Source organism: Protopterus annectens, chromosome 2.part2, assembly GCF_019279795.1.
Source record: "Protopterus annectens isolate FY-2018-M chromosome 2.part2, PAN1.0, whole genome shotgun sequence".
Classification (NCBI taxonomy): Eukaryota; Metazoa; Chordata; order Ceratodontiformes; family Protopteridae; genus Protopterus; species Protopterus annectens.
Window position 1 is genome coordinate 292271528 of NC_056730.1, and position 14036 is coordinate 292285563.

General features: G+C 39.3%; 1 protein-coding gene across 1 annotated transcript in view; it reads left to right on the forward strand.

Moving 5' to 3' along the window:
• The window catches only part of CHD1 (chromodomain helicase DNA binding protein 1), a gene marked incomplete in the record, with an annotated part of 4694407 nt that overhangs the window by 90710 nt on the left and 4589661 nt on the right, over window positions 1–14036 (forward strand). Inside the window, 1 exon segment of the mRNA XM_044063873.1 lies at window positions 385–566. Within this exon segment, the coding sequence (XP_043919808.1) occupies window positions 508–566 (59 nt within the window).

The window sequence follows — 14036 nt, forward strand, 5'->3', positions numbered from 1 at the left end:
ATATTGTGTGTATATATATATATATATATATATATATATGTGTGTGTGTACACCAAAAAAAAAATATATATATATTTTTTTTTAATAATAATTTTGCACATACTAAACAGTAGGGGTCCCAACACTGAGCCCTGTGGGATTCCACTAGTAACAAGTTTCTTATCAGAAGTGGATTTGACTCTCTGAGCAGCATGTGTCCTACCACTGTGCCAGTTTATCCACCTGAGGATGTAGGGGTTTATACCTAACTCAATAAGCTTATCTGTGATCCCCAATGATTGTGTCGAAAGCTTTGGCCAGGCCTAGATAAGTGGTAATTTGTGATATTAATTTGCCATTCCAAGTATTTGATATTTATTGTCGCTTCTTTTTATCTCATTTCAGGTAACATACTGAAATAGTTTTACACAACTGCTGGAGAAGGATATTATCACAAGTGCTAAGAGTTTTGGGACCTTTCTTTAATTACTGTAGGATTTCTGTTTGCTTTAATTTTGACGTACTAACATGGATAGTAGCCATGAAGAGGAAAAAGAAACCTTGGATAACAGCAGTGAAGAGTCAAGGTAGGATTGTCAAATTTAAACAGTTATATATTATAGTATAGTATTGCTTGTTAATTAAATGTAGACTTTTCTACTGTCATTCCACTGAATTGTTCTTTAAATGTTGGTCTGTTCTATTTAAACAGTTGCTAACTCAGTCTAATGAGTACGGTGAATTGCATTGAGTCTTGGCCGTTTTTGTTCTCCCTCCTCCATAAGAAGGCTCAGACCAAAGTCCACATAAACCATGGTGCCTACGTTTTCTTCGGTGTTTATGTCGATTGCTGGATGTTATATACCTTTATTGCAGCATTATTCTTACAGCTGCAAAGCTTGTATACATATGTGGTTTCGTTTTTCTGAAGACAGGAAGTCCAGAAGCTGTTGCCACTTAGGGTCTTTGTGCTGATAGAAGCCGACTTTCTTGTATATCAAAAAAAATCTTTATTAAATTGTCACTTATAACGTAGGCAATTGACAAAAGTTGGCCTACTTTAATGTTTCAAGAGTTATGTATTTTAAGAATTCCTGTGTTTTAAACTTGTATTATCTTGTCCTGGTTCTCTGTCCTCCAACTACATCTAAAATTAGAACTATTATGTGGAAGGTGTAGTAACACTTGTCTGACACAGATTTCCCTTTCTTTATACCCAATTAGTTTGAGCTTTGCATATTGAATAAGAATGTAACCACACTTTTTTTTTCTTTTCTAGTGTGGTGCTAGTTCATATTTTGAGTAAAAAAAATCCCAGATTTGTTGCTGAGATTACTGTTAAACTGTTTTGGCTGGCAACTTTTTTGCTAAGTGTATAGTGATCATTACTACAGAAGAATTGTTTTCTGTGATATTTTTATTTTCAAACACATATGTACAAAACAAAGATGCATACAGTATTGCATAGTTTCTTTTTCTGTCCTTTGTGGGTGCTATTCAGTAATGTGTACTGTGTAGGTTTTGACTAAATTCTGAGAAGACTGATTACTTTCTTCAGTTGAATTGAGACAATGGCTGGATTACATTACATATTGGATAGGTCTTATGGCCAGTAATAACCTGTGCCAGAGTCCATTTAATTTTTTTTTTTTTTAATTACTTTTGAGAATTATCTTTGATTTCTTAATTTTGTTTTTGAATATGTTGTATGATCTTTTGATTTTTGTGCATGGTGGATGATCACTTACATTACAGAATTTAGCGGGAAAGTTCATGTGCTTTGTCGGGAAATAGCTGCATGTAAAATTAGTTGTGCTTTTCTTCTCCATTAATTTTTTTTTTTTTTCAAGTACAAATATGTTGAGTTTTGTTTATTTGGGTAGATGAGCTGGCTCAGAGGGCCTTTTAGCGATATCCAGAACCAAAGTCTGCGAAGAGTATAACACACAGGAAAGTAATGCAAGATCATGTTTGTATGAGTCCTGAAAGGCAAACATTTTACATTAATTCAGTAAACTCGGTACATGGATTTGAGGAAGTACATGCACCGGGAGTGTGTAAAAAAAAAAAAGCCATAGGTCACCCAGAATAGAAGGTGTACCTATGTTAAAAGCAGCAGAGTTTGCTGTTCCTTAAAATTTGCTTCAAGTTAATTTCTAAGGATGCTTTGTTTTGTGTGTTACACCATGCTAAGGAGAGGTTAGATTTGGTAGGATAGCCTGAGAACTGAAAAAGAGGAATAGATTTTCCTTTTTGACTGTTGGGTTCCACAGTTTTGCAGTTTAGTGGAACATTGAGCTAATTTGGGATTTTGTTGGTAAGCTGTGCATGGTGCCTCGTGCAGAGAAGTTGATGTGAAAGAAGATGAATGGTAATGCATTGCTGGTTATCCTCTGCGATTGGGATGTTGTAAAACAGTGGCATTATGAAACACGGAAAGAATTAAATGTAAAGCAGCAGTGTTGGTGTAGAAGTAAATGTAAAGCAGCAGTGTTGGTGTAGATAGAAATTTGTAAGACCTTAGTGTTGTGAACCAGCAATTTTAAAAGGGGAGAAGACTGTATCATTTGGGGTGTGAATACTTTCTTTTGACGGGTACATATGTATGGAAATAGTAGCACAGTCGCTCAATTTTTCCCAGTTTTTGGCAGATTTTATATCTGACTTTTATTTAAGTTGCTTTTAAGGGTTGTATCCAAGTAGATGCTGGGGTGGTGAATCTGGGCAATTGCACTAGAAGGCTGCTTTAAAGTTGCTTTGTTGATTTTATTTTTTCTTGTCTGTGGAGATATTTATTTTATTTTATTAAATTGCATTTGTTTACCGGGAAAGTCCACTGGGCCTAAAAGAGCCCATTTTCAGTGGAGGCCTTGTTATGAAAGAGCATTGTTTTATAAAGTTTGCTATAAGTAGCTTTTTGGAGGACAGAGGAAGTTGTTTACAGTTGGAAGACATTTTATGATAAAGTAGTGCGCATAAATGTTGACCTTAAGTTTGAATTGGCTTTTTATTTTGAAGTGTTGCTTAATCCTGCACCAGATTTAAAAGCAGTAATTGTCAATCAGTACACTTTTTTAAAAAGCTTTGACAGTCAACAAAATCAAAGCATTTTGATTGCAATACTGACAATGGAAAAGATGTTTTGCTGTGAAAGTGTGCTGGTTATTGACAAATTCCACGGGATTGTGCACTGGTTAGCGTTGCCGCCTCACAGCAAGAGGTTCTTCGGTTCGATCCTCAGCTGGGGTGCCTTATGTGCGGAGTATGCATGTTCTCCCTCTGTTCGCGTGGGTCTCCTCCAGGTGCTCCGGTTTCCTCCCACATCCCAAAGACATGCTGCAGGTGGATTGGACATTCTAAATTGGCCCTAGGCGTGAGTGCATGTGTGTACCTTCTGTGGAAGGTTTGGGCCCGGGCTGGCAACTCGACACCGTAAAACTCTACTGACAATCATGAGATGACAAGGTGATCTGCTGTGGCGACCCCTAACCGGGAAAAGCCAGAAGAAGGTATATTTTTGTTAGTGTAAATGGATGTGGCTCACAATGGAATTGCTTTTCTCACAGCTGGTAGCTACTTTCTCTTGAAGAGTTGTAGCTTCAGGTTCATGTGGACTGGAGTACTCTCCTTAAAGATGAAAGCAACATAGTCTCATGTGGTTGTACATGTTGGTGTGTACTTCAGTAAACTTGGCATCTTGTGATCATCGGCGCATCTCTGGAGTCTTGCGGTCGGAGCTACTGTACAAGAAAACAAATTGCTGCTTACATGGGAAGCTTCGGATGTATATGTATAATGCATTTGTTTTGGGGTTTAGGTGTAAAAGCATGCATATATGTTTAGGTGTTCATTTTAAAAACTGTAAACTGACTACAGAATCTTAAGCGTAGTGTTCAGCATTATTTTGTTATTTGGCAAGTTTGCCGGTGTTCATATCGGTGGTACCATCATGATTGAAGTCTAAGTAGTAGCACATAGGTAGGTACTAGGCTATCGGCCCTAGGGCCTATACAAGCCCAGCCAAAAAGGTACCCTGGCTTTTGCCACCCAAGAAAATTAATTTGCTTTGCAACTGTCGAGCAGAGCCACAGAAGTGATCCCCGTGGTGAATTTCCTATTTCCCATCCAATTATCAACATTTTTCTTGAAGGTACTAATGAGCTTTGTTTGATATAGATAGGTAGTTTATTCCAGTGTATGGGAAGTCTCTGGGACAGGAATTTATCCCTCCGGCATGTTCTGTTTATTGTGGTGACAAGATTTAGGTCCCTATAGCGTGTAGCTTGGAGGGGTTGGGACTTCTTTAAGTGGAGCATGTCCAACAGCTCTGGGTTTAACATAGCTTTTTATGTTAGGCAGAGATCACCGTTCAGTAGGCCTTGTGCGACTGGGTAAAGCTGTCTGCGTAGGGCATCTGTGTGAGGCCGGTTATCCTCTTTGTGAGGTATTTCTGTGACCTTTCCAGTTGTTTTAAATGTCTTGTGAGGCACATACCAAAAGGGGCATTGTACTCTATAACGGGTCTGAGTGATGAGTAGAGGGGAACAATGACCTCTTTTTTTTTTTTTTTTATTATTATTTATTTATTTATTTATTTATTTTCCCTGGATGAGAAACCTTTTGTGATGAGGTGTGCCACGTAGGATTTCCTGACTACTGTGGCGATGTGATTATCAAAGGAGAGACTACTGTCCACCTGTGTCTCAAGGTCTCATCACACTTTTAGTGTTAAGTATACTACCGCCTATGTTGTAGTTGATGGGTACAGAGTTTTTACCAAAGGGGATGACAGTGCACTTTTTGGCATTGAGCTTGAGGCCATGGCTTTGACACCAGGCATCTGTCTCAGTGAGGCCCTTTTGTAGGATGTCCACATTGTTAGGAGTTTCAATTATGGCTCCTAGTTTGCAGTCATCTGCGAACTTCGTTAGCCAAAGACCTTCTATTTTAGCCTGTACTTCAGAGAAGCAGATACCAAACAGGAGAGTACCCAGGACTGAACCCTGTGGTACTCCACTTGTCACTAGTCTGAAGTCAGATTTGGAGTCTGCTACTTTCACAGTGTGGGTTCTGTCAGTGAGCCAGTTGGCAACCCATCTTGTGACTTAGGGATTTATACCTAGTTTAGTGAGTTTATCTATAATTCCAGAGTGGGGTATGGTGCCGAAAGCCTTGGCAAGATGTACATAGGCTGTGTGAACCACCTTACCCTTGTCTACGGCTTTGGTGACTGCTTCAAAGAAGTTTATCAGGTTTAGGAGACATGATCTGCCTTTTGCAAACCCGAACTGGGTGGGGTCCAGAGTTTGAAGATTACCAATGTCTTTGTTTTTAAGTTCCATGATGATACATTCCATGGCCTTGTAGACCAGGCTCGTCAGGCTAATGGGTCTGTTGTTCCCGGGGTCCATGGTGGCTCCCCCCTTGTGGAGTGGGATAACTGTCGCTGTGCGCCATTCAGCGGGCACAAAGCCTGAGGTGAGGCTATGATTAAACATGGTACTTGGGTGGGGTGCCAGTTCGTTCTGTAGTTCATGTAGAACTCAGCCTGGGATGTTGTCAGGTCCCATGGAAGCTGTGTTCTTGGCTTTGGAGAGTGTTTTTTACCTGTGCAGACGTGATTACAGGAACTTTGCATTCTTCCGGTATAGAGATGGGCTGTTTAGGGGGTGAGAGGGGGGTAAAGTTAGTACTGAACCTATTTGCCAGGATGTTGGCAATAGTTGGGTCTGTATATTTGGTTCTTTTGTGCTGTAATTCAGAGCAAGTCCGAGTGTTGCCATTGAGATTCTTGACATAGCTATAGAATGCTTTGTGTTTGTCTTTAGAATCAGTGGCGATTTTTTTGTTTTCGTGACTAGTTTTGAAGGATTTTATCAGAGATTGCAGCTTCTTACTGAGGCTGACCAGGGAGCTCCTCCACTCATGGGATTTTACTCTTTTTTTGCAACAGTTTCTTCCTTCTGTTGTACAGTTTGTTTAGGGCAGGGGTCCACCAGATTGGCTTCCTTTTTTGGAGGATAGCATCTTGGTTCTGTTTTGGATAGCACGATCCATGCACTCGTGTAAGTGCTTATAAAGTGCAGTTGTGTAGGATTCAGTAGTCGTAACTGTATTGTCCATCTGCATGGGTGTCATGAAGTTCACCACTTCTGTCTTAAGAAACATGAAGTTGGCTTTGGAGAAATGTATTACCGTGGTTTTCTTAATGGGGCAGGTTATGGATATCTAGGGTAATTAGCTTATGGTCTGATTGGACCAATGAGGCATTGACATAAGGTGTGGAACACCGGTCACTCATGTTGGTAATGACTAGATCTAGGATATTGTTGCCCCTGGTGGGGGTGTGGGTAAGTTGATCCAGGGTATTGGAGTTTATGAATTCCGGAAAGCGTTGAGCGAAGGAGTTTATTTTAAATTTCTTAATCTGAGTAATTGTCTGTTACCTTGCTTTCTGCTGACTGCTTTTGCATTAAAGTGTCTTACTCGTTTGTGATTTCATGTCTAGTAAACTGTTTAGTTGTTATGGTAGACAGCAGCTTCGTTTCCATATACTGTTTGTTTACGTCCTCATTTGTAAAATAATTTTACCTCTCCAATTCCTATGCTTTTTGTATGTGTTGTATGACTTCAGTGGCTTTAATGTGTATATTTTTCTGTTTTTCTTGGGTAATTTAGTTACCCTTTATTTTATTTTATTTATTTATTTTACATTTGTTTACCGGGCTAGTCCAACTGGATACATTTCCATTTTCAGCAGAGGCCTGGGGAGAAAAGCTCCACATTGAAGTTAATACAAACAAGTCATTTACATAAAGAAAGTAAGTAGTTAGTAAAATACAAACAGAAATAAGGTTCAATCTAGATTATACTAGTTGAAAATATATACTGGGAAGGACACTTACTCTAATTTTTATTTACAGTACAAGATAGGGGAGTTATACTTTAGTAAAACATACATGAAGAGTATAATTGATTAAGTAAATATAAACCATACAGAGTTCTATATTAATTCATATCAGAGGCTAATTTAACAAGGGTGTTTTAGAGATTGTCTGTTCAAGGGGACTAAGTAGAGAGAGGTAAGAGAGGGTGATTAAGAGAAGAGTAATTAGTAGAATCATAAGATTAGTCGGGATTGATGCATGGGCATAGCCAGAGTGTTTTTAGATGATGTTTGAGCTTTTGTTTAAAGAGGAAGGGTGACGAAGTAGAAGTTAGAGTGGTAGGTAGAAGATTCCAGTATTTACCTATGGTGTTGGAGAACAGTGAGTCGCCTGCTATGTTATTGGACTTAGTTAGCTTCACAAGAAGTTTATTAGAGGAGCGTAATGAATTTAGGTTAGAATAGGGAGAAATAAGGTCAGAAAGTATAGGGGTATTTTTTGGTTGGTAAAATATCCTATGAACAAATGTAAGTTGGGAGAGTAATAGCGCATTTTTTAGTTCATAGGTTCATAGGTTCATACTAGGCTATCTGCCCTGAGGCAATTATAAGCCTAGCCCGATTCTGTATGGCTTACGCCACCCCTTGATTTGAGTATACTGTGCCCTTTAAGGTTTAGTTTACTGTGCCTCTGTCTAATAGTGACACGGGAGTAATCCCTGGGACAAACCTACAATCCCCCATCCACCTATCGAGATTCTTGAAGAGATTCAGTGAGGTGCTCTGCCTCACATGAACTGGAATTCTGTTCCAGAGCGAAGGGAGTCTCTGGGTTATGAACCTGTCCCTCCAGCAAGTTCTATTTATTTCTGTGCTGAGGTTCAAGTCCATCGAGCGTGTGGCTCTAAGGGATTTAGATTTACTGAGGTGGAGCATGTCCATTAATTCTGGATTTGACATAGCTTTGTATGTCAGGCATAGATCGCCTCGAAGTAGGCGGTATGCAACTGAGTAGAGCTGGAGTTTTTTAACCGAGCAGCATATGGCATCTGTTTGAGGCCCTTGATCCTCTTGGTGAGATACTTTTGGGGTCTTTCTAATTGCTGCAGGTGTCTGGTAAGATACATCCCAAAAGGGGCATTGTATTCTATGATGGGCCTGATGAGGGATGAATAAAGGGGCATGATTACCTCTCTTGATCTAGATGTGAAACCCTTCGTGATGAGGTGGGCTATGTAGAAGGTCTTTCTAACCACTTTGGCAATGTGGTTTTCAAAGGAGAGATTGCTATCAACTTGGGTCCCCAGGTCCCTAATAACTTTCTCTGTACTTAATGGGTTTCCGCCTATGTGGTAATTTGTGGGCACATTGTTTTTGCCAAAGGGTATGACTATACATTTTTTGGCATTTAGCTTTAGACCATGGCGCTGGCACCAGTTATCTGTCTCTGTGAGACCTTTTTGAAGGATGTTTGTGTCAGCTGGAGAGTTGATTATGGCGCCCAGTTTGCCGTCGTCTGCGAACTTGGTGAGCCATAGTCCTCCCACGTTTGCCTGTACCTCGGAAAAGTATATACCGAACAAGTGGTCCCAGGACAGAACCCTGTGGGACGCCACTTGTGACTGGTTTCGAGTCTGACATGGCTCCAGCAACTCTCACTCTGTGGGTTCTGTCTTTGAGCCAGTTTGCGACCCATCTTGTGACACAGGGGTTTATATTTAAGCTGGATAGCTTATCTATGATGCCCGAGTGGGGTATTGTGTCAAATGCCTTTGCAAGGTCCAGTTTGCGACCCATCTTGTGACACAGGGGTTTATATTTAAGCTGGATAGCTTATCTATGATGCACGAGTGGGGTATTGTGTCAAATGCCTTTGCAAGGTCCAGATAAGCTGTGTGGACTACCTTCCCTTCATCTATGGCTTTGGTGACTTTTGAAGAAGTCAACCAGGTTCAAAAGGCAGGATCTGCCCTTGACAAAGCCGAACTGGGTAGGATCTAGTGTCTGTAGGTCCCCAATGTCTTTGTTTATGAGCTCCATGATGATCCTCTCCATAGCCTTGCAGACTAAGCTAGTCAGGCTTATGGGGCGATAGTTTCCAGGGTCCGTAGAGGCTCCATCCTAGCCAGTTTAGTTGTAGATTCTGACAGTGGTGAGTTCTAAATGGGTTTGCGGTAGCAAATCTAGCAATGCTATTGTATGCATTTGCTAGTTTAGTGAGGTTACTTTTCTTTAGGTTAGTGTATATGGGTGAAGCGTAAAGAAGAGTGGAAATAAGATGAGAGTGAGCGAGTGTAATTTTGGCCTGTGGAGTTAAAAAGGTTTTAATTCTATATAAGGAGCCGAGTTTTCTATTTACAGTTTTAATAGTGTTATTAATGTGATTATCAAAAGTGAGGTTATTGTCAATTATAATACCTAACAGCTTAGTGGTAGAGTCAGGGGCTATATGTGTGCCATTGCTGGAAGTAATAGAGAAGTCTATGAGGGGGGACTTACTATTAGGCCTGAAGAGCAGGAGTTTGTTTTTTTTGGCATTCAAAAGGAGGCAGCGTTTCAAGAACCATGCCTCAACTGTGCTAAATACATTCTGTCTTAAGGTTTGTAGTTCAGAGGAGGTGTTAGCAGAGCATGTAAGTGTTGAGTCATCTGCATATTGAATACATGTAGCTTGAGGTATTGCTACATGTAAGTCATTTATGAATAAAGTGAAGAGGAGAGGTCCTAGGATGGAACCCTGTGGGACTCGAGAGACTGGGAGAAGGGATGAAAGTGTGTTATCCCAGAGAACTGCCTGTTGCCTGTTACTAAGGTAGGAAGTGAACCATTGAATAGCTTTGGTATCTGGAGAGAGAGATTCAAGGGTTTTTATGAGCATATTGTGGTTTACCATGTCAAAGGCTTTTGACAGGTCTATAAAGAGTGCTGATGACAGGATACTATTATTGCGGTTTCTATTGATACACTCGCTAAAAGATAGGAGAGCTGTTGTAGTGCTATGAAATGGCCTAAAGCCATTTTGGCAGTTGGCTACTAAGTTATATTGCGTTAAGTGGTGCATTAGCTGATGAATACATTTCTCCATAATTTTTGCTAAGGGTGATAAGAGTGGTATAGACCTGTAGTTAGAATACTCATTTGAGCTACCTCCTTTATGTAAAGGGATTATGTGGGAAATTTTCCAGATAGCAGGGATGATTCCTTCATTGATGGTTCTGTTTATAAGGAGGGATATGGGATAAGCAACTGCTTCAGCTGCTTTTTGAAGGTATACAGATGGTAACTTATCTGCAGATGGGGTACAAGGTTTGAGGTTTTGGATGAGTTTTAGGATGTAGGAAGTAGAGATGGGTTGTAGTTGGAATATAGGGAGATTAGCAGATGTACAGGTGGGAAGGTTAGATTTGTCTATTGTGAGTTGACTCGCTAGTGAATTAATGGTGTCTGGGGAAAAAGGAATTAAAGGCATTGGCAGTTTGATGTGAGGTATTCTTTTCGGCCCCTAAAGGGGAAGGTGTACTAGAGCAAATTTAAGGTTGACCAGAACCATTTGGGGTTGTTATGATGAGTTTGCTGTAATTTACAGTAATAGTTCTTTTTATCTAAAAAAAACAGCTTTTTAGTGCTATTTCTTAACTGTCTAAAGTAGTTTTTGTAGATCTCCATTTAGCCCAAGATTTATTCTAAGTAGTATTTTTTGTCTTGTCTCTTTGGACAGCCAGGGGGCAGGTTTAGATTCAACTCTGATAGATCGTTTTGGAGCATGTTGGTCTAGGATTGATAGGAATTTGGTATTGAAATATTTGATAGCATCTTCAAGAGTTAGGGTTTTTAGAAGATTCCAGTTACAGGCTTTTAGTTCATTTTGGAATAATAATGGATTGAAGTGTTTATTGCTACGGGAGACCCTGTAGGTAGGGGTATAATGTCACTCTTTTGTCTTATGATGTAAGTTAAGGAATGATCACTTACATCATCAGGCAAAGTTCCTACTGTATATGTTTGTTGCTGTTCGTTAGTAAGAATCCAATCTAGAATACTTTCTTTGTTATTGGGTTTATTGATTCTTGTGGGATTATTGATTGAGTAAAGCCATGAAGATTAATATGAGATGAAGGATTATTTGTGTTGACAGAGGACCAATCACAATTAAAGTCTCCTAAAATGATTGTTTCTTGTAGGTAGGAAGAAGATATCCAACTTAGGATTTTCTCAATTGTAGTGTAATTGTTGCCAGGAGGTAGGTAGATACAGATTATATAGATTGATTTATTAGGGTTTAGTTGTAGCTTAGAAGTAAGGATTTCAGCTTTATCATCTTTATGGTTTGCAATTGTGGCTCCTTTGATTAACCTTACCCCCCAGCTACCCTATATATTCAGAAATTAACTTTTAAAAAAGGCTGTGCCAGTGAAACTTTATAGGAAAATGCATACTGAAATGTTTTGTTTTCTGTTGTCAATGCATTCTTTGTGGGTGTTTTTTACTTCAAATTTGCATAACTTTGATAACTTTTATTAAGTGGCATTGCTAACAGTTTAAGCAGAACTTTTGCTTTTTTCTATGGGACTTGCATGCACATTGTATCTGTTATCTGGATCATAGCAGTGTAAATAGTTTTGGTGTAATCTGAGTCTGTGTGCCAGCTGCAGGGACAGTTGGGACTGATTTAGGATAACTTGGTAGACTCCTGTTTTTCTGAGTTTGCTTCCCATCTTCAATAAATTACTTTGTGTAACAAAATTAATTTGAGATGATGCTGAATAATGCATCCCCTGCTGCTTCAAGGAGAAACTTTTTATTTATTTATTTGTTTATTTATTTATTTATTTATTGTGGTGGTGTAATTTTTCTTAGCTGTAGACTTAACCTGAGAGTTTTTGCTTTTGTTTCCAATTGATTTTATGTTGGTCATGTTAGCATTTATGTAGTTGTTACAAGGCAGCTTAGTCTTGTGACTACTGAGTTACCAATACCCACCCTCAGGCTGAACCATCCCTCTTCGGGAGGGCTAGGCTAAACTTTCCCTGGGTAAATTTGAGTACCCATACACTTGTCCAGGCTATGTTTGAAGAGTGATCTGTTGCATGGCATAACTTGCAGGGGGAATGTTATTCCAATCTGTCTCATCTGTAACATACCCATCACTTTCTGTTTGCTGCTTGTAAATCATTTTGTAGTCAAGTCTTCAGACAGCCTTCCACTTTCTGCAGTTACAGATCCAGAATGTTATTCCAATCTGTCTCATCTGTAACATCCCCATCACTTTCTGTTTGCTTGTTGTAAATCATTTTGTAGTCAAGTCTTCAGACAGCCTTCCACTTTCTGCAGTTACAGATCCAGAATTTGTTTTGGCACCTTTCATTATAACCAAAAGTAATCTGTATGCATAGAGTTTTTAATCTGTATGCAGAGCTTTAATGTCATGGTTTAGTGCATAGAAAATCCCTCCAAAGTTAGTTAATGGTTCAGAGATGTGTAGAGGCCCCCTCCTCCCATGCAGATCTCAGAAGCCTAAGGAATCCTAATAAAATTATCTCAAAGGAACACAAGAAGCCTTGAAATGAGCGAAGTAGAACATGCATTGTAATAGCAGAAAGAGACAGTCCAATGTAATTGCAATATAGTAAGACCTCCACATATGGTATTAAACAATAGAGTTTATAAAGTTTTACATTAGATATTAACAGTTCCTTTACATAGTAAAACAGTTGATAGGAACAGTATTCATAGTAGCAGCAGCAGGGTATTTCTTGTTGGGGAGACTTGCAAAATGAGAATACAGCATAAATCTGGATTGAGCTGTAATAACATTAAAAAGGTGGACTATATGGCGGTGATATCTGAGTGAGACTCTGAGCTTTGGTACAGTAGTGCAGTGGTGTAAACAAGAGGAGTGTAGTCAACCATTGACCTTGAAGCAGTGATGCTTATAGTTCTGAAATTTTGATAGTTTTGAATCTGAAGCATATATAACTGGATTAATTTTAAATTTCTTTGGGAAGAAAGTCTTAGATAGCAGGGTTCTCTTTGCTGAAACGTTTTTCAGTTACTTGCATATTTTTGCAACTGGGGGCCAATGTATTCCTTTCTGTTAGAAAGATGACGTATGCGTTAATATGTAGCTACCACAAATTGAGCTACAAGTACAGCAACTATAAAGCAGTTTCATTGAAGTTTCAAAAAGCAGAAAACTTTCTGATGTGCATGGTGCAAGTAATGACTATGGAAGTAAGTGTGGCATCCAAAATTCTTTCTACCATCCCCAAACATGCAGTTGGCTAGCTGACTAAAATGAAATTAAAGGTAGCTTTTGTGTGTAAGGGGGAAAGTGGTTTACTGTTGGTAATTACTTCTTGGGGGCTGTCTAATTTTTAAAGAATGTAGGTAGTTACAATTCATTTGACAAGGTAACTATAAATACAACCGACTCTCCAGATATGTATTTACTGTCTGTTGACCACATTAGTCCCAGTAGGTCAGAGTCCTTTTTTCATGGCAGACCTGACATGGTATTCATACTAAGTAGGTAGCATTTGTCCATGTCTCAGGGAAATCTATCTAGTATATTTTGGAAAGTGCCATTTGACATCCACTGGAGTTAACATTTTCTGTACCACATCGATCCACTGTTTAATGTGTCATGCCAAAGGCGGCTGGCACATAAGCTTGGACCCGATGGAAAGAAAAAAAAATTTAAAAAAAGAACGAGGGCGATGTTATAACTATCACATTCACCACCTTGTAAAGTTGCCGCCAAACACATGTACGGCAATGTCAAATGGTTATGAAACTCTTGTCTTTCCTAAAGTAATGCAGAAGAAAAAAGACACATTTGGCTCCTGGTTGCTTGAAGGGCGTCTGAAAATATCAAGAGTGAGTTGTTTGGAACCTGGTTGCAGTAATACGCAAGTGCCCTTTTTTCCTATGGCTATCATAGGAAGAATCAGAGTGCGACAGCTTGGAAGAAATGCACATGCAGCATCTTCCACATTTGACTAATAAGGACCCACTGCCAGATGTGTGGAAAGTCACTTTCATGGTCCCTTTGTATACAAGGGAAAGGGTTTTATGGTAAGATTGTTCAAGTTACAGAAATGAAATTCATATACATATAGCTGACTTAGTGCAGGCCTGTTCAGTAGTCTTACCGGGATTTCTAAATGTTAAT